This window comes from Hypomesus transpacificus, chromosome 12 (assembly GCF_021917145.1).
Source record: "Hypomesus transpacificus isolate Combined female chromosome 12, fHypTra1, whole genome shotgun sequence".
NCBI classification, from domain to species: domain Eukaryota; kingdom Metazoa; phylum Chordata; class Actinopteri; order Osmeriformes; family Osmeridae; genus Hypomesus; species Hypomesus transpacificus.
In genome coordinates this window covers 3,259,090-3,279,706 of record NC_061071.1, presented here as the reverse complement: position 1 = coordinate 3,279,706, position 20,617 = coordinate 3,259,090, and the positions used below count along the sequence as shown (strand labels likewise).

Genomic DNA, 20,617 nt, shown 5'->3' with positions numbered 1-20,617 from the left:
TTTAGTCGCAGCCCGATGACGTGAGGTTACCGTAGAAACAGACGCAATTTTGGTGTGTTATTTTTGGGATCGTGCACATACATTTTCATAGAGGTCAACTAGCTATCTATCTCACTTACATTTCACCAACTAGTTATCAAACCTTCCGGAAGAGGACTAGGTAGCTTGTAATAACAGACATTAACATGTACAAATGTATTAGCAAGCTGTAGTTGCTTGAGTTGAACAGCTAGTGCTAACACTAGTGCTAATAAATCGTCATGAGTCTATCTACGGGAGACACAGCTCTATGTGCACTAGTGGCCAGGAAAGATCTGAAGCCGGAGAAACAAGTTTCTCTTGTTCTCTCAAAGCTGCAAGGTAATGTAAATAACAATTTTTATAACATACGATGCCCATATCGTGGGTAGTTCGAGGGCTATCCAACTGGCTGATCTTCAACTACTGTACTATACCAGAGCAATGTTTACAGTTCTTCATTCTGATGTTAAGGTCAGTAGTAAATGTGTTTCGGTACAGTATGTGTTAACCCATTCATGTAACTTCAAAATGAAGATATCCTGAGGAGGAAGTCTGTCCATGATGGTGCACAACTGGATGCATTCAAGCAAGACTTGTATAGAGATGGAGTACTGAAATACTGTGCAGATGTCCTCAATCTGAACTATGAAAAAGTGGACGGAGGTTATGCATCTGCTACACAAATTGCTGAAATACTGAGGTGCGTTTTGAAAGTTATTTTAGTCAATTTTAGTATAATAACAATATACAGTCTATAAACAAAGCAGCGCTACTGCTGGTAACAGTATATGAATGAGTATAGACTCATATAACAGTATATGAATGAGTATATACTCATATAACAGTATATGTGAATGAGAACTATGTGGTCCATGAATGATCAGATCATTTTGATTGTGCCTTGAGATTATTGAAAAAAATCTAAATTCCTCTTCTTCTGCAGCTCCTGTTGTGTGGGTGTGAAACTTGACAAAGACGAGCTGGCCTTCCATAGGAGGCTTCTCCCATCTGTCACAGATAACCTTCTGTCTTTGGCTCTTCGGCTCATGACAGGTCTGGAGGTAAGACACAAACAAGTCTGAGACTTATTTTGTTACTTAAGAGTGAGTGTCTCTTAAGTAGTCACTTGGACACCCCCTCTCTCTCTCCTCCCTTTTTCCTTTTTTCACCCCGTCTCTCTTTTTTCTTTCTCTCTGTAGGAAAACGGACAGCCTGAGATGTTACATCACTTCAGGAAGGTCATGGCCTCTCTGTGTTGGCTTCTGAAAGGACACAATCACCTGACTTCACAAGGTGAGAAATGCGGACTCCATCCCATACTTACCCATAGTACCTCACTTATAACTGAGCATTTGCCATGAATTATGAGAAGATGGCAACGATTGCTGAAAAATGAAATATTTTGTTCCTTTCTTTTTCTTGTCATTTACCGATCTCACCTCTGTTCTCCCTTTGTTCTCTTAATCTCCGACCCCAGACCCTCTTTGATTTTCCTCTTCCTCTTTCGTTCGTCTTTAGCCCTCCAGTCCACGCTCTATGAGCACATCCAGATGAGTGAGGACGAGAGAGTGAAACAGGTGTGTCTGTCCCTGTGGCAACAGGTCCTCTCAACCAACAGGTATTTCCATCTATGATACGCTGCCAAGCATCACATTACCTATGTCAGCATTAGGAGTGCATCAGCACCCTTAATGTAAGTGTTATCGATTGAATATGCCAATGCTCCAATCTAATAGAGCCTTCCAGTCTCTCATCCGTCTCTTCTCATTCCTCCCTGTCTCCCTTTCTATAACTCATTTGGTCTCTTTTATCCTCCATCCTTCCTTTATAGTGAGTTACTTGCAGATCTGAGGCTGGACTGTCTGTCTGTCTTTCTGGATGACGTTGCATTCGAGTTGACAAACTCCTCCCATTCAGCTGTGGGTGGGGCAGCAGTTCGATTGCTCCTCCTTGTTGCCAGACAAAAGGGCACCACCTTACGGTTCATCATCAACAGATTCAGAGGTGGGCTGCAAGACCATGAACACACACACGCACACCTGAAGTTTAGTCGTCATGAATGCTGAGCTGCTGTGTGTGTGTTTTGTGCACACCAGGATTGGACAAGATCATTAGTAAAGAATATAGAGGGCGTGGTTTGGATGAGGAAGTGGATGAGCTGCTTAACCTGCTGCACAGTGGAGCTCACGAACCAGTGAAGACACAGGTACCCCGACCATCTGAGGTGTGTGTGCATGTGCTTAGGCGTGTGTGTGACCCTCTCTTGTTCATAACAGGTGTCAGAGGAGTGTGTGCGTGCAGCGTGTGTCATTCAGGCTGCGTGGCGGGCCTGTCTGACGAGGAGGCGGGTGAAGAAACTTCCGGGAGCTGTCAGCACGCTACAGAGGAGCTTCAGGTGCGGGTGCTGTGTGAGTGAATGGAGTTATTCAAGTATCAAACTCCACAACTGTGTTCAAGACGTGTGTGTGTGTCGTCAGAGAGCGGAGGAGGCGGCGAGAGCAGCAGGCTCAGGAGGAGCGCTGGGCGGAGGAGCTTCGTCTGCAGGTGTGTGCCAGGAGACAGAAAGCCAGGAGAGAGTTCCACCAACGACAGCTGGAGCTGCTGCATCTGCTGCCCCCAGGTAACACACACACACACACACCCACACACAATCTCTCTCTTTTCTTTTCTTTTATATGTGCCTGTGTGTGTAGGTCAAGTCCAGAGGTACCTGGGAGAGGTGGAAAAGCAGGCTGCTGTGATCATCCAAAAGGTTTGGCGAGGTCACAAAGAGAGGAGAAGATTCAAGCAAGTCAGGCACACACTCTCTCAGTACCGGGCTGCTGTTGTTTTGCAGAGAGCGGTAATCACACACACATACACACACATACATACACACGCACTTTCTTGTGTAAATAAAACTCAAACAAACGTGTTGTCCTGTGGCTTTAGGTTGTACGTTTTCTAAAAAAACAAAGAGAGGAGAAAGTCCCTCCTCTTCCCTCTCCTTGGATTTCTACGCAAGGCTTGACAGACAGGCGAAGAGCAGAGCTGAAAAAAGAGGTGGACGAATACATTGCCTTCCACCCTGTAAGTCATCATGGCTTCTGATAAGAATCCTGAACCCTAAGTGTCTGTATAGTGTGTGTGTTTTGTATTTTGTGTACATAGGCCATGACTCGATATTTGACTCGGATTTTGCTTCTTTTAATATCTCCCTCCATGCCTCCGTTCTTGCAGTCCTCTGTGGTGTCTGAAGGGGGCACTAGGGAGCTCCATACCCAGACCCAGGCCTTGCTGTTGCAGCATCTCCAGGGGAGAGAGGCTGAGAGGAAGGCCCACATCCACACCCAGGCCCTGCTGGCTCAGATCAACACTGACCTGGAGCTGCTTATGAGTAGGCTTCCCTCTCTACTGTAACTTCACACACACAGATCGGGTTAGGCTGTGTCTATCTTCCCTCTCCTGTCTTTCAGATGCACCTGCCGTCAGTGTCGCCTCAACAGCTGACTGTGAGATGTTCCGGAGTCGCTCCGCCCCTGTGGCCGCCAGAGCCCGGCAATCCCACAATGCCATTCTTCAGGGTGCCAAGCTACCGTGGTGGAAGATGCTGGGAAATGATAATGAGTTTATTGGTCTGGACTCTGAATCTGAGCTCCCTGGTCACCTGGAAATAGAGTTTGACACATTGTTTATGCCTGGAAGCAAAGAAAAACTTTTCACAAAGTTATTATAATGTCACCATAATGTTACAGTAGGGGTGTGTAAGTTGAATATCTAAAAATACATGTTTTCGAATAATGTTTGCAATAAAAACTGTTACTTTTTCTACATAAATTTGAGTTCTATCCCTTTCACTGAATTTCATTGCAAATTACTCTCCAACCGCTAGATGGCTCTGTGGGCAAATTAACCCGGAAATGTGTAGTGTCAACACTTGCGCACACACGTGTGGTTTGCAAGCATGAGATGAATGCCTATGGATGAATGAAGCCTTGGTTAAAATCTAAGATTGATATATGTTCTAAATTATTTTAATTCTGTATGAGACGTAAACCGCTACCAATATGAAGTTTGCATACAGGGTAAGTTTTGACAAGCTGCCTAGTTAACATAGATAGCTGGCTAGCTAACTTAACACCTTTGCTAGTTATCTTGACAGTTTGCTGGTTGAACTAGAAGTGTCAAATCAATATACAAATGTATATGCTGATTTGTGTCAGTGCTAGCTTGTTGCATGTATGACTAGAAATAATATCAACTGTGCTCCTAGTTTTCCAACTTGTTGGGAGCTGTATACCGCCATGGGAACCTGAGCTTCTCCAAGGATGGAAACTCTGTGATCAGTCCGGTTGGAAATCGAATATCTGTCTTTGACTTGAAAAAGTATGTCAAGGCTGCAATCCTATCTTAAATCATATAGTTTTAATTGAATGTGATCTGATCATTTTCTAAATCTGTCCTATTAGCAACAAGTCAGAAACGCTGCCAGTGTCTACGACGAAGAACATTACTTGTGTTGGCCTTTCCCCGGATGGCTGCTTGGCAGTGTTGGTTGATGAAGGTATAATTAACATGTAATCAAATCATAGTATAAATATGCAATGGTTGACTTTAGACATAAATATGTACTGTTCTTGACAACTGGTTTAAGTTTTTATTTCATGTTTTTGTCTCTGTGTTAAAGATGGAGCTGCGTTGTTAGTCAGTCTTGTAACAAGGGCTGTGCTTCATCATTTCCACTTTCACAAACCTGTGAACAGTGTACGATTCTCTCCTGACGGCAGGTATGAAAACGACATGTCCCATTACATGTCAATGCAGAACTTACCATATGGCATCGTTTTAATATATTGAACATAAGATATTAGGTGAACCTTAGGCAGATTGTTTTTCATTTGTATCTTGTAATTTCCTCACCTACAGGAAGTTTGTGGTCACCAAGGACAATGTCGCCCTGATGTACCATGCTCCTGGGAAGAAACGGGAGTTCAACGCCTTTGTGTTGGACAAGAGTTACTATGGGCCCTATGATGAGACCACCTGCATCGACTGGACAGACGACTCCAAGTGAGTGACTGTTGACACGTTACATTTACCTTGTTTACATACAGTAACCCCCCCCCCCCCCCCGAATTACAACCATGTGTTCCTCCTCTCCCCCGATGCAGGTGCTTTGTTGTGGGAAGCAAAGACATGTCGACCTGGGTGTTCGGAGCTGAGCGCTGGGCCAACCTCATCTACTATTCCCTGGGAGGACACAAGGACCTCATCGTCGGCTGCTTCTTTGAAAAAGACAGTTTGGATGTGAGTGAAAAGTTTTCTTTTAGTATGAGGCAGGAGCCTTAGTAGGCTCGGCTCCAAACCAAAGGTGCTGGGTCTTTTCATCCCTTACTGTCTGAGTGTATTTAGCTATGCAGTGACTAACCCAGTGTGTGTTCTTCAGTTGTACACAGTGAGTCAGGATGGGACGCTGTGTGTGTGGGAGAGCGACACGGAGCCGGATGGCCTGGTTCTGAGGAGGCCCCGGGAGACCCCACAACCAGCGGGGAGACTGAGCGCCCGAGGGGACCAGGCTGAGGAGGAGGAGGAGGAGGAAGAGAACAGGGAGGAAGGAGAGGAGGGAGAGCCCCGGGGGGAGGTCGTCAAAGGAAAGGCAGATGGACCGAAAGAAACGGAGGGAGTAGCAAACGTCAGATACAAACTGATCAGCAAGTAAGACATGTCACCTGCTACTCACCTCTGCTCAAAAGGTGCTCTAGGCCTTTTCCTTTTCATGTTGTGGTCTGAGAATCCCTGTGCCTAAAGGCTTAAATTTCAGATTTGTATTTTTAGGTAATTTGGGAAACTACTAGGGAGTCACTCTTTATGTTTGTCTTCCTGCACAAGGCATTTTTTCAACAAGGAAGGCGACTTCAACAACCTGACGGCAGCCACCTTCCACAAAGCGACACACATCCTGGTGACGGGCTTTGCATCTGGGGTCTTCCACCTGCACGAGCTTCCTGATTTCAACCTCATCCACTCCCTCAGCATCTCTGACCAGAGGATTGCATCGGTGGCTATCAATGGCTCCGGAGACTGGATAGGCTTTGGCTGCTCAGGTAGGAAAAAGGCAGAAATGCTGCTGGTATGGAAAAAGATATGGCAAAAAAAGTATTTTCTTTCTAAGCCAGCTCAAATATGACAATGTGCCACTAACTCTCCATATTCGTTCCATCTTCCCTCAGGGTTAGGACAGCTGTTGGTGTGGGAGTGGCAGAGCGAGTCATACGTCTTCAAGCAGCAGGGCCACTTCAACAACATGGCCGCCCTGGCCTACTCTCCTGATGGCCAGTACATTGTAACAGGAGGGGATGATGGGAAAGTGAGTTCTTAGACAAACTATAATGAACACCATTACAACAATTGTAAGTATAAAAGGTATCAACAGAAGCAGGTGTGTGGGTGTGCTGATATGGGGTTTCCTATTGGCAGGTGAAGGTGTGGAACACCACCAGTGGCCTGTGCTTTGTCACCTTCACCGAGCACACCAGCAGTGTCACCAATGTCACCTTCACCTCCAGCGGCTTTGTCATCGTCAGCGCGTCCCTCGATGGCACCGTCCGAGCTTTCGACCTGCACAGGTAAGATCTGCTGCTCTCGCTGACCTGGACAGGCCACAGAGAAACTGGCTGGATTGGGGGCCTACTATTCCCGCTAGTCACCAGACATGTACTGGCAATGCTCTCACAGCGCTCCAATGTTGCGAGGGCCTTTCATGAATGACTTGTATTTTAACACAGTTTGTTAGTTGTACCGGCAGTGGCTAACTGGTTTGTGTCTCCTCAGGTACCGCAACTTCCGGACGTTCACGTCCCCGCGGCCCACTCAGTTCTCCTCTCTGGCGGTGGACCCCAGCGGGGATCTGGTGACCGCTGGAGCCCAAGACTCCTTCGAGGTCTTCATCTGGTCCATGCAGACCGGGCGCCTCCTGGAGGTGACTGACCCCAACTGCCCCACAGTCTGTGTTGATGCCAGCCAAATGGCTGTTTCAAACTAAATGTTATCCAAGTCTAATCTAAATAGATCATTTCATCCCAGAGTTAGGCAATGTAAGGTGTGATATCTGTGTCTACTATGAAAGTTTATTAGGGGCTCTTTATGATGATTGGTTATGTTTAACATGGTCTCTGTGTGGTGATTGGCTAGGTCCTGGGGGGCCATGAGGGCCCAGTGAGCTGCCTGTGCTTCAGCCCGGTCCAGTCTATCCTGGCCAGCATCTCGTGGGACCGCACCGTGCGTCTCTGGGACATGCTGGACAGCTGGCAGACCAAAGAGACCCTTCGCCTCACTTCTGACGGTAATGATGAAAGGAAGAGGGCCGTTTTTTACAAATACAGTATAACCAACAGCTATTTCTTAATGTGGAGTTGAATACTCTTTATTGTAGTCTTCACTGGATATGAGATGCCTGAAAATGAATGAAGTTAGCCAAAATGCCATTTTCAGAAGTGGACATGATCATGGTTCTCTCTCTTTCCCCCGGCCATGTTTGCTGTTCCAGGCCTGGCCGTGTCGTACCGTCCAGACGGGCAGGAGCTGGCAGTGGCCACCCTGAACGGAGAGATCTCCTTCTGGAACCCCCAGACGGCCGCGCAGCTAGGCTCCATCGCCGGGCGTCACGACTTGGAGACAGGCCGCAAAGAGACGGACAAGATCACCGCCAAACAGCTAGCGAAGGGAAAGTGAGTAGTGGGGGAGGGATGTGTGTGTGTGTATGTTAGGAAACTTTGATTTTGTCAGAGTGAAATGTTTATCTTTAAGATTATCTTTCCATCTCTCACATCCAATGTCTTTTTCTGCACTTTGTTCTGTGCGTGTGAAGATCCTTTACATCGCTGTGCTACTCGGCGGACGGTGAGTCCATACTGGCCGGCGGTCAGTCCAAGTTTGTCTGCATCTACAACATCAGGGAGCAGATCCTCATGAAGAAGTTTGAGATCTCCTGCAACTTGTCTCTGGACGCCATGGAGGTACTGACCAACAAGCAGTGTCAGGTTACCATAGATAGGACTACTGGCTTGTATTCACTAGTATTGTAAGAAGATTTCCTCCAGTGGAAAGCTTCCTGCCCGTTTATTTTCTGTTTATTTTGTTATGTTGTTTTCTTCCTTTGCCTTGTGCTAGATGATGTGGTGGTTAAACTGTGTTCTCTCCGTTCTGCGCAGGAGTTTTTGGATCGGCGGAAGATGACAGAGTTTGGGAGTATTGCGCTGGTGGACGAGGGGGTGGGGGATGGAGATGGGGTCCAGCTCAGTCTGCCTGGGGTCAGGAAAGGTAGGAGACAGCCCTCACTGTGCTGTAGCATGGCAGTGGAATTATACTTGCTTATTATTATAATATAATTCATTTTTGTATCTTTGTATTATTATTACGTAAATACATAATCATATAGATTTATTGAATGACTGTTGACTTTCTCTCTCTCTCTCACGTAGGAGACATGAGTTCTCGTCATTTCAAACCTGAGATTAGGGTCACCTCCCTGCGGTTTTCTCCTACTGGTGGGTATCAAAAGGAATTGGCCAGTTTAGATCCTAACTGTCCATTGCTGTATTATCACAAGTGCAGTGTCCTGTTGGCAGCGTGAGACATCCATGGTTCCAGCGTTTACCGTAGCTTAACTGGTGATATTTATTTCTCATGAGATCTATGGATCAATTGCTTAGTTGCAGCACAATATGGCTGCAAACAGATTTATGGAATTGTATTTCTATTGAACCCAAACTGCTTTCAACTTCATACAATTCCTGGTTCTCAAGATAATCGAGCAACAGACAGAGATTCCAAATATGTTAGAAGATTGAAGTTCTTCCTTCTGTCTCTCTCTCTCCTTCCATCCTCCCCCCTCCCTCAGGTCGTAGCTGGGCTGCCACCTCCACAGAGGGTCTGCTCATCTATTCCCTGGACGGCGCTCTGGTCTTTGACCCCTACGACCTCGACCTGGACGTGACCCCGCTCAGCGTCCGCCGCCAGCTGCGGAAGATGGAGTGGGCGTCGGCCATCGTGCTGGCGTTCCGCCTCAACGAGAGTCTCCTCACACAGGAGGTCCTAGAGGCCGTCCCACATCAGCAGAGTGAGTGGTCAGCTCACAGGACTTACTTCCTGTAGTAAGTTCCTGGTTCACTTGTGTGTAACCTATAACCTATGTCATCAGATTACTGCTAACCAGTAAGCGCGATTGTCATTGCCTTGAGTAGAGGCATAATGACCTAATTATCCAAGAAGTTAGTAAGGGCTAGAAAGTATATCATGTATATCTTGAAATAGTATAACAACAGTAACGTTGAGTCTTCATATGTTGGCCCTGTGTGATAGTAAACGTTGATGTGGTCTGTGGGTGTGTGTTAGTTCCGGTGGTGTGTGGCTCCCTCCCTGACGTGTACGTGGAGAAGCTGCTGAGCTTCCTGGCGTCGGCCCTGGAGAAGTCTGGTCACCTGCAGTTCTACCTGAGCTGGGCGCAGTCTCTCCTCACTCAGCACGGACAGAAGCTCAAGAGCAGGTGGGAAGTTCCAGACACGCACTACCCTGAGGAGTAGGGGCAGGCTTTCATTGTCGCAACAAGTAGGTGTTTTTCTGCTCTAACGTTGTGGTTGTGGTCTTCTGTTTTGTGGTCGACAGGTCTACGGCCATACTACCCACCATTCAGTCTCTTCAGAAGAGTATCCAAAGGCATTTTGAGGATCTCTCAAAACTGTAAGTACTAAGATTATTCTATACAATCATACAGAGGGAGTAGGAGCAATGGTGATTTGTGTGATGTCCTGTGTTTGGTTCCTGCTCAGGTGTGACTGGAACATGTACACCATCCGATACGCTGTGGCCCTGTCCAATCAGAGGGGAGTAAAGAGAGGCGCAGACAAACAAGGGCAGGAGGAGGAGGACGAGGAAGAAGAGGAAGAGTGGTCAGACAAGATGAGCGAAGCTTCACTGATGATCCTGTAGGGTTGATTGCATCCAAACAAATATTGAGTGGGAATCCTCTCCTTCAGTGAGAGGGAGGGACTTGAAGCAGACCTCTCTAAGTGAACACAAGAATTTGATAGAAGGGTTCAGTCACTTCTGTTCTGAGACTAAGACACAGCGCACGTGTCAATAGTGTAACATGTCTTTTTGCATCAATTGTAAACCTTTTTATAGTAAACTATTGTGTGAAACTGGACTTTGTGCACATTTTTTACATGAATATCTTGAAGTTTGTGCTTAGGTCGCACCAAACTCTGTGGCAAAACAATGTTGAAAGCATAATGTACACCTGACAAGCCACACCCACCTGCCACTCACCAGGTTCAAAACATAGATCAAATCTGATCCTCACCAGAGGACATTATAATTATGAATGTTTATTGCAATGTCATCTTGAATGTTGCAGTTGCGCTACATATACAAAAATATACAGTGCAAAAATGTTGTACAGTATGGTAGTCCAAGTCATATTTGGAGAAGGCACTTTTGAATAGATAAGAGATTATATGATCGATCCTGAGGGAAATGTAGGCCTTATAAACTAATTCCTAGTTAGCACATGCAAACTTTTATTTGGTATTTAATCACCTTAACCTGACTTAACAGCCATCAAGTGAAACACAGCACTGTAGTCAGACACTGTATCGTTTTCTCGGTTTGGAGCAGACCGAACATTAAATTCAGTTACAGAAAAGCCAAGCTCCTTCAGAATTCCCTCAATGGTGGCCTGAGACAAGTCAAGACAGGAGAATCTCTGTCCCCCCACGACATAGTAAGTCTCCCCAAGCACTCCAACCATGACAAGCAACCCCCCTGGGCGCAGCAGGGATGCGATGTTGCGCAGTGAACAGCGATAGGTGTCCAGGTCCTTGCATGCAGCTTCCAGACAGAGACTGGTGACAATGCAGTCGGCTGGTTCCACTGTGACTGGGTGGAAAGGGTTCTCCAGGCGGACGTCACACTTCAACACCTGCTTCACTCTTTGTCTCAGCTGCTGCGCCACTTGGGAGGGTGTCCTTGGTTCAAAGGTACAATGGGTTCATTGGAATGTTTGTGTCAACACAGTGGGAACGCATTTTCATTCAAATGATTTTTTCTTTCGAACTTCAGTACTACTGTGTATTACAAATAGAATCACAAGTTGTAGAAATGTATTGTTCCACATATAGGCTACTGTCACCGTATCTTACAATATTTTGTTATCACTTTACCTTTGCCCCCCAAGATTGCACACATATTGAATGACTGGGAACCAGTCAAAACAACCTTCCTCATCATTGAGCCACTTCTTTATTTCCTGACGGTTGCTATCAGTGTAATCTGATACCAGAATGTCTTCATAGTGTTCACTGGCACTTATTAAGCTGTGGATTGAGGGACCAGTGCCAATATCTATAAGTCTTTGCCCACTGTGTTTTCCTGAGGACAAATACAGAGTATTTATTACCCACCGGTACTTGACATACACATACAATACATTCTGGTCTCACCATTCAGTACTGGAATTCATTCAGAAATAAAGTGGCTTTGCATGCAAATGTGCGTCACCTGAAGTGAAAGTCTTGCGTAGACTCCCCAATAAGAAGGGTAAATCATTCTCGTCCGGATGACCATCAGGATTGGAGTAAAATGAGTCGGTATACACCCGAGCGTCAAAATTAACTTGATAAAATTCCGCCTCGGTAAAGGTGGGTTTATGGTTCTCCTGCATTTTGTGACAGCTTAAGCGTGAGTTGTGATTACGTTTGGTCGGTGCTATCCTTGTGAAACTGAAAATATCGCCAAAACGAAGTAAACAACAAGAGGAAGTTCCGATGACGTTTGAATTGTATTTTTTGTCAGAAGGCCATTTAAAAACGGGATCTTTTGTACTTACTTTTTAAATCAGGAATGGTTAAAAGTTGAGAACTTAAAAGTTCTGATTTGGTGCCAAAAATAAATACATGCCCATAAATGCAGAAAATCCAGGTAGTAACAAATACGATTCATTCTCAAATAAAGACAATGTTTTCAATCCAGTTTAATGCAATTGCATTTTATTTAGTTAATAATTAGCAACAGTAGATGGTTCAAATGCATGTCATTTTCGGGGTTATAGTAAATTCAAAAGCCTAGTTAAATTGTAAATTTTATACCAGGACAGGTTCTGTTTGCATTCTATTTCGGTTTGTCGTCATTATTTCTGTCTATCAACAGAATTTGTTATTTAAGACAGTGTCTATTATTAATTATTTATATTAGTCTATTATTTGTAAACAATTTGGTCTGGTGGCAGACATTCTATATTTCGAGAAGTTGCGCAGAAGGCTATAATATATTTAAAGTAGGCGATTGGTTTTGGCTCAGTATCAGAAGACTATTGGCAGTTTCATGGTTAACAAGAGTATGAGGTTCACGAATTAAGATATATGTCTTTTCTGTTTAAATAAATACCGATTACTTTTCAACAACAAGTTGTCTTTTCAAGTGTACAGATAAAGTATTTGCAAACAGTGGTCAGATTGCATTTAGCCAAATCCTGCCTCTTATTTATTTGCAAGTACACTACAATGTTCGATGTGAGAACAGATATTTGCTGCATTTGCAACATGCTTACATACACAAAACAACTTGTACAAGCAGTTTATACTATTTCCCCAAAATATTCACATCTCTCTGGCCTCAAAAAGCAGCACAGCAAATAAAGGTCTATCAATCTATTTATTTTCCCTTCAAAAAAAGGTGTTATAAAAGATGAGCTTGGTCAGTCTTTTTTACACCGCACACCAGACAAACAACATCTATAAAGTGCTCTAAAATCCCAAACAGCCATTGGTGGAGACAGTCCCCAACATCACATTTCCAAAAAGATACTGCAATGAATTCATGCACAACAGTGATGGAGGTGTGTAATGACCAAAGCAGGACAATTGTACATGTGATACAGGTTCCCTTTCTACAGAGGCCGGGGCTCACACAAGATTGGAAGTACAAAGGATTAAACCATGTCAACATGAATGACGCTCTTTAACAACTGCTTTACAAAACAAGCCACACAAAAACATAACACTGGAAATATATTGCACACATCACAATTTACACCATACATGTGCCATTTACTCCCAGGAAGCATTGGGATCTGGGGATGTCACTCGTACAAAACTTGTTCACTCACTCATTCACTCATTTTACAAGTTAATTCCAGTTGACATCCAGAATGACTTGGAGCTCTGACGACGTCTTGTTTTCAGTTGGGAATGTTCATGTAGGTTGTGTTTGTGTAGCACCACAGCTGTGGAGACTGGTGGTGGAAGCAAACAGGAAGCATCTGGGGACAGGTCCCCCTCTCTCTGTCCTCTCACTCCAACGTGGCTTCTCAGGTCTAGCAGTCTAGCAGGTCACAGGAGGTACAAACAAAAACGGGACTAATCAGAGTTTCACATGAAAAAACCTTGGATAGTTCAGTGTTTTATAATAATCTTTGCTGCACTTTAAAAAGCGTTAACTGTATATTGTAGCTAAAGGTAACTTGGAGCAGACAGCAAGCTGTTGGACCTTGTCAGATTCTCTGATATGCCCCCTTACTGCCCTCCCTCCCTCTTAGTGAAAATTGAGACATTGGGTGAGTATCTGAACAGGCCTTGTTAGTTGTCTGGGAAAGCAGAGCAAGCAGGGGCTGAGGTCTTTTAGATACCGCACACTCAAACAGGAAAAAACATAAAAGTAGGCTATGGGGGGAAGGGGTGTCAGGGTTAGCATAACATTACTCAACCATGTAATGTTACTGTGTGGATTTAGTCTTTTCACACCTATTATCATCCTCTCACAGCATTACAGTTTTACATAACCACCACTCCCACACACACTCCATGCAATCTCTCTCAACCACGCATCTCATCCACTCAACATACAAAAACACCAGCGTACACTAACCTGCGATGTATTTCGCTCCAATTAACATAAACAAGCTACCCAGTATGTAAAAGCCCAGTGGGGCACTACTGAAGATACTAGTTTCACCTGCCAGTGGTCCACACCCAGGTCCAATTCAAGCAGACAGGAGAGAGAGAGAAACAATAGAACAAATGAACACAACACACAGGCTGTAAGGGCTAGAGACATTGGTACAGCCACTTCAGGGATCCCTGTTCATCATGTTTAAGAGAAAGCCTATTGGGTTTAAGTTTTACAAATACTCAACGGCCCTTAAACACTGCCTGGGGTGAACTGACTAAAGAATGGGCCTTAAATGTGAAATGTCGCCAGTCACAGAGAGCAATACCGTTTCCATTGCTGATGGGCTCTGTGGTCTCCCAGTTCATGGATTTCTGCACAGCTTTCTTCCAGCGAGCATATCTAAATTCACTCTCTACCCGAGAGAGAGAGAGCGATAGAGAGGGAGACAGAGAGAGATTATAATGAAAAGATACAGAATATATAGCCATCTGTCCAGGTTGCCAAGTTCAAATGCATTTCCCCCCACTTTTTCTAATAATTTTTAACATGCCGGTCACAAGCACCCTTACCTTCCGGGTTGATCTGTGGCTCGAACTTCTCGGAAGTGACCTCGCTGAGGTCCTCTGGGTTAAGGCTCCACACACTGACCCCTTCTGCTGACCCCGCTGCCATGGCAGCCCCCAGAGCTGTGGTCTCCGGCATGGATGGCTTCACTGGAACGACACAAGTGGGACTTTTATTACCAAGGACCTCCCTAAAAATGGTGTAATGCCAACAGTAATTTTATTTGAGCTGGCTAGGGACAGATTTTCTGATGGGTAGCTGGCTAAAAGGGTTTGTGTGTGTGTGTCTTACCGACAGGTACGCAAAGTATATCTGCTTGCAGCTGCATTAGCAGTCTGTTGGAGGTCATGCCCCCGTCCACCTGCAGCTGAGACAAAGGGATCCCACTGTCCTGGTTCATCGCATCCATAATCTGTACCCCAGAAAACAGGCAAATACACACAGCAGTCAGTCAACACCTATTTAGGATTACATTTCTTATCACATCTGCTTAGACAGAGGCTCTAGTGTAAACAATTTAAATTAAAAAACATTATTGTGAACCGGAACTGAAAATATTGTTGTTTTTGTTGTTGTTTTTATTGTCTGTGAGGGGACTCTTGCCTCTCGTGTCTGGAAACACACAGCTTCTAATGCAGCGAAGGCCAGGTGACTCTTGTTGGTGAACTGAGTCAGGCCGCAAATGATTCTGAAAGAAAAATTTAGGAAATAATTACATAAAGAAACAATTAAATTTATTTCCCCTATATTACCCCCTTTTGGTTGAAAAGGAAATGTAATCTTGTGTTTAGGGGTTCCAGAACTGAAGCAGGAGGGATGGAGCTCATGGTTATTGTAGTCAGGTTCTCACCCTCGTGCACTGGGCTCCCAGTAGGGGGCGTACAAGCCAGAGAACGCAGGAACAAAGTAACACCCGTACGACGTCCCTACAGAAGCAGCCAGCTTCTCTAAGGAACGGAGAGAACACTTATATCTCTCCAAGTGGAATGCTCATGATGACTGTTACTATTATTCAAACCAAAAAATCTGTACAAAAATTCTAAGCATGTATCGAAAAGGTTTGAAGAGATGACAAGTCTGTCTTACCCAGCTCAGTGGATGTCTGGATGATGCCTAGGTTGTCCTTTAACCAGCGCACTACAGCTCCCGCAATAGCCACTGAACCCTGGGGTGACACAGACCAATGGGAAAATCTAAAACATCCAATTGGAATAAGAGCTAACAAAATTATACATGCAACAACCAATCATAAGTTGAAGTAGAGCTAAAAATACTTTTACTGAGTCATTGTAAATAAGACATTCCTTTGTCAGCTAGGATAAATGAATATGGTTCTTTATCTTATAAAAAGTTTACCTCTAAGGCATAGCAGGCGGGTTTGTCTCGGCCCAGTTTGTAAGCCACGGTGGTCAGAAGGCCGTGGTCAGACATGACGGGCTGGGAGGCAACACAAGAGAGAGGACGAGGTTTGCATGGTGCCCCACTGGCTCTCTGCCAACTCCTTATGGGATGTGTCTAACAGTCAAGGTTATATCAGAAGCTCAGACCTAAGAAGGCTAAATAATTTAATAAAAGCAAATAAATCCTTTTGTTTAAACCAACAGATGTATTCTTGTTGTAAAAAAATGTATACTTTAGAAGTACCTTGGCCCCAGTGTTTCTCAGCAGAAAACAGCCAGTTCCATACCTGAAAGTCACATCACTCATGGTCATTAGACAGTATTGTGATACAGACATATCACACACTGCAACACACACATACACATCTTACGTGTTTTTGGCCTGTCCATCTTGAAAGCACATTTGTCCAACAAGGGCAGCTGATTGGTCCCCAAGACACTATTGAAACAGAGGCACTGGTTGGCTGTAATACACACTATAAACTGCTCATCTGCTCACACAATCTCATATGATGCAATGACCAATCACCTAGATAATTATACTTACCCCTGAGATTGGAATACCAGAGAGTGAGCCGGATGTCTACCAAAGAAATTAAGATACTTTAACAAACAGACAGCTTCTCACAACTGTTTACCCATACACCATTACCCAACACCTGAGTGAATACAAATGAACCTTTTGAGACTGAGGTAAACCACACAAACATTTCACCAAATATAACCCATGGTAATTGTGGATTTGCATTCTCCCAAATGTTTCCTCTTAAATCAAATGAAAATATATTTGTATAGCCCTTTTTACAACAAGACATTTGAACCAACCTCAAAATAACCCTGTCAGATAGCACAGGAAAGAGGTCCCTTAAAGAAGGAAAGCGGGAGCAGGATGAGGTGTGGGGTGGGGCGTTAGAGCAGCCATAGAGATGAAATGTCTTCACTCCGAATAACCAGTCAGGCTATTTTCCGCTTTGACCTGCCCATCTTGAGGGATCAAGGCCCTAAAAATGTCAATTAAGATAATCATAGTTCATCCTGGCCCTTAATTAATACTGTTAACTAAACAGATTTTGTTTGTCAGAACCTTTGGAGATCTATGGTTCAGACTCAATATAGTTGGGCCCCAAGAGTGAAGAGATTTACAGCACATGAAAGCTGTCTAGCAATGACAGCACCAATTGGAAGCTGGGCAGTCAGACAGAAAGGAAGTGTAGAACCTTTAGAAGGTGTGGGCTTTAGAATGCGTGCTCGACAAGAGCAGAGCGACATGCCACAACAGGAGGAGAAATAAAACGTAGAAACACACCCATCCAGTACATTTCCAATCTGAAAGGTGATATAGGGGAAGCCCAAGTACATGGACCTGCAGGCGCCACTCTGAACTCCCTCAGCGCCATTGGGCATTTTCTTGATAATCATAAATGAAATAATAGAGCTCAACTGTTGTTATGACCAGAGACGTGTTTCTTTTACCAAGCGGTTTTCTAATTGTTCATTCAAGCCTTAGAGGTTCTCTAAAGGCTTGGAAATGCACCGTTTGATGGCTTCACCATTTTGGAACAGTAAGAAGCAGGATCAAGATTAAGTGACAACCACCACATCAAGAACAACAACAGGGATGATGGTGCTAATGTACACTTACCAGGCTAGAACTTATTTTCTACCAGTGGGAGAAGTGAAACAAAAACAACAGGGTACACAATAGAATGCCTGCTGTGACATCACCACAAAAAAAAAACTTTCATTGATTCCATAACACATAACAAAACATGAATTACTGAATTTATGAACTTATTTTAAATGATTGAGACGGACATTCAACATACGGCAGACATTGGCTGCTAAACTGTCAGCCTACATGTTTGTTTTCACCTTCTGAAATAATATTCTAGGAATCTCTGTCAGCCACTGATTTAGATATTAGGCAACATCCACCAGACGCTACAGTAAGAACTACAGTAAGAATAAAAGAAAAGAAACAAATAGCGTTCTGATTTGGTTCTTTGCTAGCATTTTGTCAAGCACGCCAACAACGCATTTCTGCAACAATACAAAACAACACAAGGTTGAAAATGGAGGCTCACCATTAAACCGTAGATTTCAGAGGAACTCCTAACTTTCGGCAGGATCTCCATTGGAATATCAAAATATCTGTTGACAACAAATAGCACAGGTCAAGCCGTGATAGATATTTTAATACCAAAATGTCAAATTCAAAACTTATTTGAATACATTTAATGTCAGTATGTGAATACTTTAGACACTTAAAGTTTATATTCTATAGAAGTACATGCACTTTAGGAAAAACAGATTAGTTGTATGTATCTCTAGATTGCATGACTGTGTGCATGCATCTTAAAATCTCCCCATACTTGCAGAGCTCTGGGTCCCACTCCATGGTGTGGATGTTAAAGAGCATAGTCCTGCTGGCGTTGGTCACGTCGGTGCAGTGGACACCTCCTTTCTTCCCCCCTGTCAGACACTGGAATAGGACCATCACACAAAACTGTGTTGATATGCATATGGAGCAGATACATGGAACACTATTTGCATGATACATTTCTTTTTTACAGAGCTCATATATCTATGAAGCTTAGGCAACACTGTCCAAACAAGTTAAAGTGGCATCCCATGTTGGTTTGTAGGCAGTTTCAAATGGTTTCTCTGTAAACAATAAATCTTAAGTGCGAATTAGTCGAGCAAACCTTCTAAATTCTCAGACAAAAACCCTGACAAAGGCCAACTTAAACCATCCCTTTAGTGAATTACTAATGTCAGTGTATAGCTCTATATCAAAAGCATTAATGCCATCAAAATATTGATTCGACCAGATGACGACCATTACTCCCCCTGTCCTCCCTAAACCTGCAAATTGTTACTGATACAGAACCAAACACTGGCAATCCATAGCTCACCCAGATGAGCCAGGAGTCGATGGTCCCAAACATGGCTCTGTGTGTCAGAATTGCCTTGTGGACCTCATCCACGTTATCCATCAGCCAGCGGAGCTTCACAGCGCTGAAGTACGTACTGATGGGAAGGCCGGTCTTGTGCTGATCAGATAGATTAAGCGTGGAGGATTGAGAGTGGGTTAGAGCGCTTCAGAGAGCTGGACCAAAATATGAGCCCACCCCTGCCCGATCCCCCTCACCTTCAGATGGTTCTTGTTGCGTCCAGGGGTCTTGTTGATGAGCCGCTCTACTGTGGACTGTGTCCGCAAATCTAGCCACACTGGAGAGAACAGTCAAGAACAATCTCTATGTGGGGGGGGAATAACTCATTGTAAAGGCGTCAGTGGATTTAAAGAGTATCGTAACAACTCCACCTGTCAGGTCCCTGGACACTGTAAGCCTAGGACTGAATAATAAGCATTTCCCTTGGAGACACAGGCATCTCTAATCCAATGTAATCCAATCATGTAGCATGTGCATGATGATAACTTACCAATAGCATTGTAAAGTGGCTCGCCTGTCTCCTTATCCCAAACTATCGTGGTCTCTCTCTGGTTAGTCACTCCGATTGCTGAAAGATTTCATTTTGAATAGCATTGTAATTCTGAACACTTGAGACAGACGGGGAGACACACAGGAAGGATAGAGAAATAGTGCACTACATTACCTTTGATATTGGAGATGTCTATGTTGAGCTGGGTGAGTTTTTCACATGTCCTCTCCATGCACTCATAAACAGACTGGAGTATATCTTTGGGATCTTGTTCCACCCAGCTTAACAAAAAAAGAAAAAATTATATTATTCGGTTAAAACTGGTAATAACTGAAAGGGGGTGAGAGAGTTACTGGTTGTTTTTATCAGAGTTAGTGGTACAGTATACACATGTCAAGAAGGAAACTCAGTTGGGATTCCAGACATGATCATATGCCAATTTATTAACACGCACCCTTCTTTGGGGAAACTCTGTTTGATCTCAACCTGGTGGTGGCTGAGAAGCTCTGCTGTTTTGGCGTTGAACACCTACAACAAAGAGTGGAAGAAAGAGAGAGCACACCATTTTCTTCACAGATTGGAAGACTAACAAGCTGATCAAACCGTTTTACAGCTGAGGAAAGAGACTTTTGACCTCTGGGTGGTGATGAAGTACTGCATGAGGATGCTTAAGACGGACCAACATGACCCTTAAAGCATCACTTAACCAATACATGGCACTTCATTTTCATGAAACTAAGACTTCACAAGCTACCTTGATAGTTACTGCATAGACAACTAGGAATATTTTTAGATAATGTTACCAATTAAGTGAACTATATACACGTGTGGTGCAGGCGAGGCACTATCAACAAACACATCTACCGGTATATTTAACATAGCCATAGTTGTTCACTGTTTGAGCGAGAAGTACGTAGCATACTGGTTACATAGCTACATATGTAAAGTGGCAAACACACTAATACGTTAATAGTAAGCTAATATAGTAATAGGGTTATTTAAAGGACGTGGCTAGCTAACTATGCTAGTTACGTTAGCTGGAGACTGTCTGCGGATTTGACTTACCAAGAACCGTGTTGAGCTTGTGCCCTGGTCAATGGCAGCTACTAACGGCCCCAGCATAACCCGATTTGAAGATGCAGCCATGCTGCAGTTCATGGACGCAGTGAGTGTCCTTGTGTGGTCGGGGCACAGTTGAAGCAACCGGTTAGGTTGTGGGTGGACAGCCGGCTGACCATGCGCGAAAGACACACGCAAAAGACGTA

General features: G+C 44.2%; 4 protein-coding genes across 6 annotated transcripts; 2 read left to right on the top strand and 2 right to left on the bottom strand.

Annotated features, from left to right (window-relative positions):
- LOC124474640 (IQ calmodulin-binding motif-containing protein 1-like) lies at positions 1-3,837 on the top strand. The gene is made up of 13 exons (XM_047030993.1): positions 1-360; positions 556-721; positions 965-1,082; positions 1,221-1,314; positions 1,540-1,639; positions 1,853-2,025; positions 2,118-2,227; positions 2,298-2,416; positions 2,499-2,641; positions 2,715-2,863; positions 2,953-3,090; positions 3,241-3,397; positions 3,477-3,837. The coding sequence occupies exons 1-13, from the start codon at positions 261-263 to the stop codon at positions 3,734-3,736; spliced, it is 1,827 nt and encodes a 608-aa protein (XP_046886949.1). The 5' UTR covers positions 1-260; the 3' UTR covers positions 3,737-3,837.
- Positions 3,838-3,935: 98 nt separating this feature from the next.
- Positions 3,936-10,228, top strand: pwp2h (PWP2 small subunit processome component). Its single transcript, XM_047030764.1, has 20 exons — positions 3,936-4,085; positions 4,274-4,386; positions 4,470-4,564; positions 4,688-4,787; positions 4,927-5,070; positions 5,172-5,307; positions 5,447-5,715; positions 5,890-6,104; positions 6,231-6,367; positions 6,478-6,626; positions 6,832-6,979; positions 7,192-7,342; positions 7,547-7,727; positions 7,868-8,015; positions 8,211-8,319; positions 8,481-8,546; positions 8,900-9,118; positions 9,394-9,544; positions 9,664-9,738; positions 9,828-10,228. Exons 1-20 carry the CDS (start codon positions 4,068-4,070, stop codon positions 9,985-9,987), a joined length of 2,784 nt encoding a protein of 927 aa, XP_046886720.1. The 5' UTR covers positions 3,936-4,067; the 3' UTR covers positions 9,988-10,228.
- Positions 10,229-10,365: 137 nt separating this feature from the next.
- On the bottom strand, positions 10,366-11,809 carry zgc:64002 (uncharacterized protein LOC393330 homolog). The gene is made up of 3 exons (XM_047030769.1): positions 11,557-11,809; positions 11,220-11,427; positions 10,366-11,024 (listed from the first exon to the last, which is right to left on the bottom strand). Exons 1-3 carry the CDS (start codon positions 11,717-11,719, stop codon positions 10,598-10,600), a joined length of 798 nt encoding a protein of 265 aa, XP_046886725.1. The 5' UTR covers positions 11,720-11,809; the 3' UTR covers positions 10,366-10,597.
- A 237-nt stretch (positions 11,810-12,046) lies between these two features.
- On the bottom strand, positions 12,047-20,617 carry gk (glycerol kinase). Of its 3 annotated transcripts, XM_047030765.1 has the most exons (21): positions 20,418-20,616; positions 19,807-19,880; positions 19,527-19,633; positions 19,353-19,430; positions 19,060-19,139; positions 18,824-18,961; positions 18,281-18,390; positions 17,993-18,059; positions 17,551-17,568; positions 16,456-16,491; positions 16,280-16,347; positions 16,153-16,195; positions 15,865-15,945; positions 15,595-15,673; positions 15,359-15,455; positions 15,112-15,196; positions 14,800-14,920; positions 14,514-14,657; positions 14,270-14,356; positions 13,921-14,007; positions 12,048-13,377 (listed from the first exon to the last, which is right to left on the bottom strand). In XM_047030765.1, exons 1-21 carry the CDS (start codon positions 20,508-20,510, stop codon positions 13,370-13,372), a joined length of 1,701 nt encoding a protein of 566 aa, XP_046886721.1. In that variant the 5' UTR covers positions 20,511-20,616; the 3' UTR covers positions 12,048-13,369. The 3 variants fall into 3 exon arrangements, with proteins under 3 accessions (XP_046886723.1, XP_046886721.1, XP_046886722.1); XM_047030767.1 differs by lacking the exon at positions 13,921-14,007 and having other exon boundaries at positions 12,047-13,377; positions 20,418-20,617; XM_047030766.1 differs by lacking the exon at positions 17,551-17,568.

Excerpts from the sequence above, each read along its gene's own strand:
- LOC124474640 (XM_047030993.1), top strand. The coding sequence starts at position 261 with ATGAGTCTATCTACGGGAGACACAGCTCTATGTGCACTAGTGGCCAGG. Across the intron at positions 722-964 it reads CAAATTGCTGAAATACTGAG|CTCCTGTTGTGTGGGTGTGA; the intron begins GTGCGTTTTGAA and ends CTTCTTCTGCAG. Across the intron at positions 1,315-1,539 it reads CAATCACCTGACTTCACAAG|CCCTCCAGTCCACGCTCTAT; the intron begins GTGAGAAATGCG and ends GTTCGTCTTTAG.
- pwp2h (XM_047030764.1), top strand. Across the intron at positions 5,071-5,171 it reads GACTGGACAGACGACTCCAA|GTGCTTTGTTGTGGGAAGCA; the intron begins GTGAGTGACTGT and ends CCCCCGATGCAG. Across the intron at positions 8,320-8,480 it reads TCTGCCTGGGGTCAGGAAAG|GAGACATGAGTTCTCGTCAT; the intron begins GTAGGAGACAGC and ends TCTCTCACGTAG.
- zgc:64002 (XM_047030769.1), bottom strand. The coding sequence starts at position 11,719 with ATGCAGGAGAACCATAAACCCACCTTTACCGAGGCGGAATTTTATCAA. Across the intron at positions 11,428-11,556 it reads ACGCAAGACTTTCACTTCAG|GAAAACACAGTGGGCAAAGA; the intron begins GTGACGCACATT and ends ATTTGTCCTCAG. Across the intron at positions 11,025-11,219 it reads TGCAATCTTGGGGGGCAAAG|GACACCCTCCCAAGTGGCGC; the intron begins GTAAAGTGATAA and ends CTTTGAACCAAG.
- gk (XM_047030765.1), bottom strand. The coding sequence starts at position 20,510 with ATGAACTGCAGCATGGCTGCATCTTCAAATCGGGTTATGCTGGGGCCG. Across the intron at positions 19,431-19,526 it reads AGACATCTCCAATATCAAAG|CAATCGGAGTGACTAACCAG; the intron begins GTAATGTAGTGC and ends GAAATCTTTCAG. Across the intron at positions 15,674-15,864 it reads CCGCCTGCTATGCCTTAGAG|GGTTCAGTGGCTATTGCGGG; the intron begins GTAAACTTTTTA and ends GTGTCACCCCAG.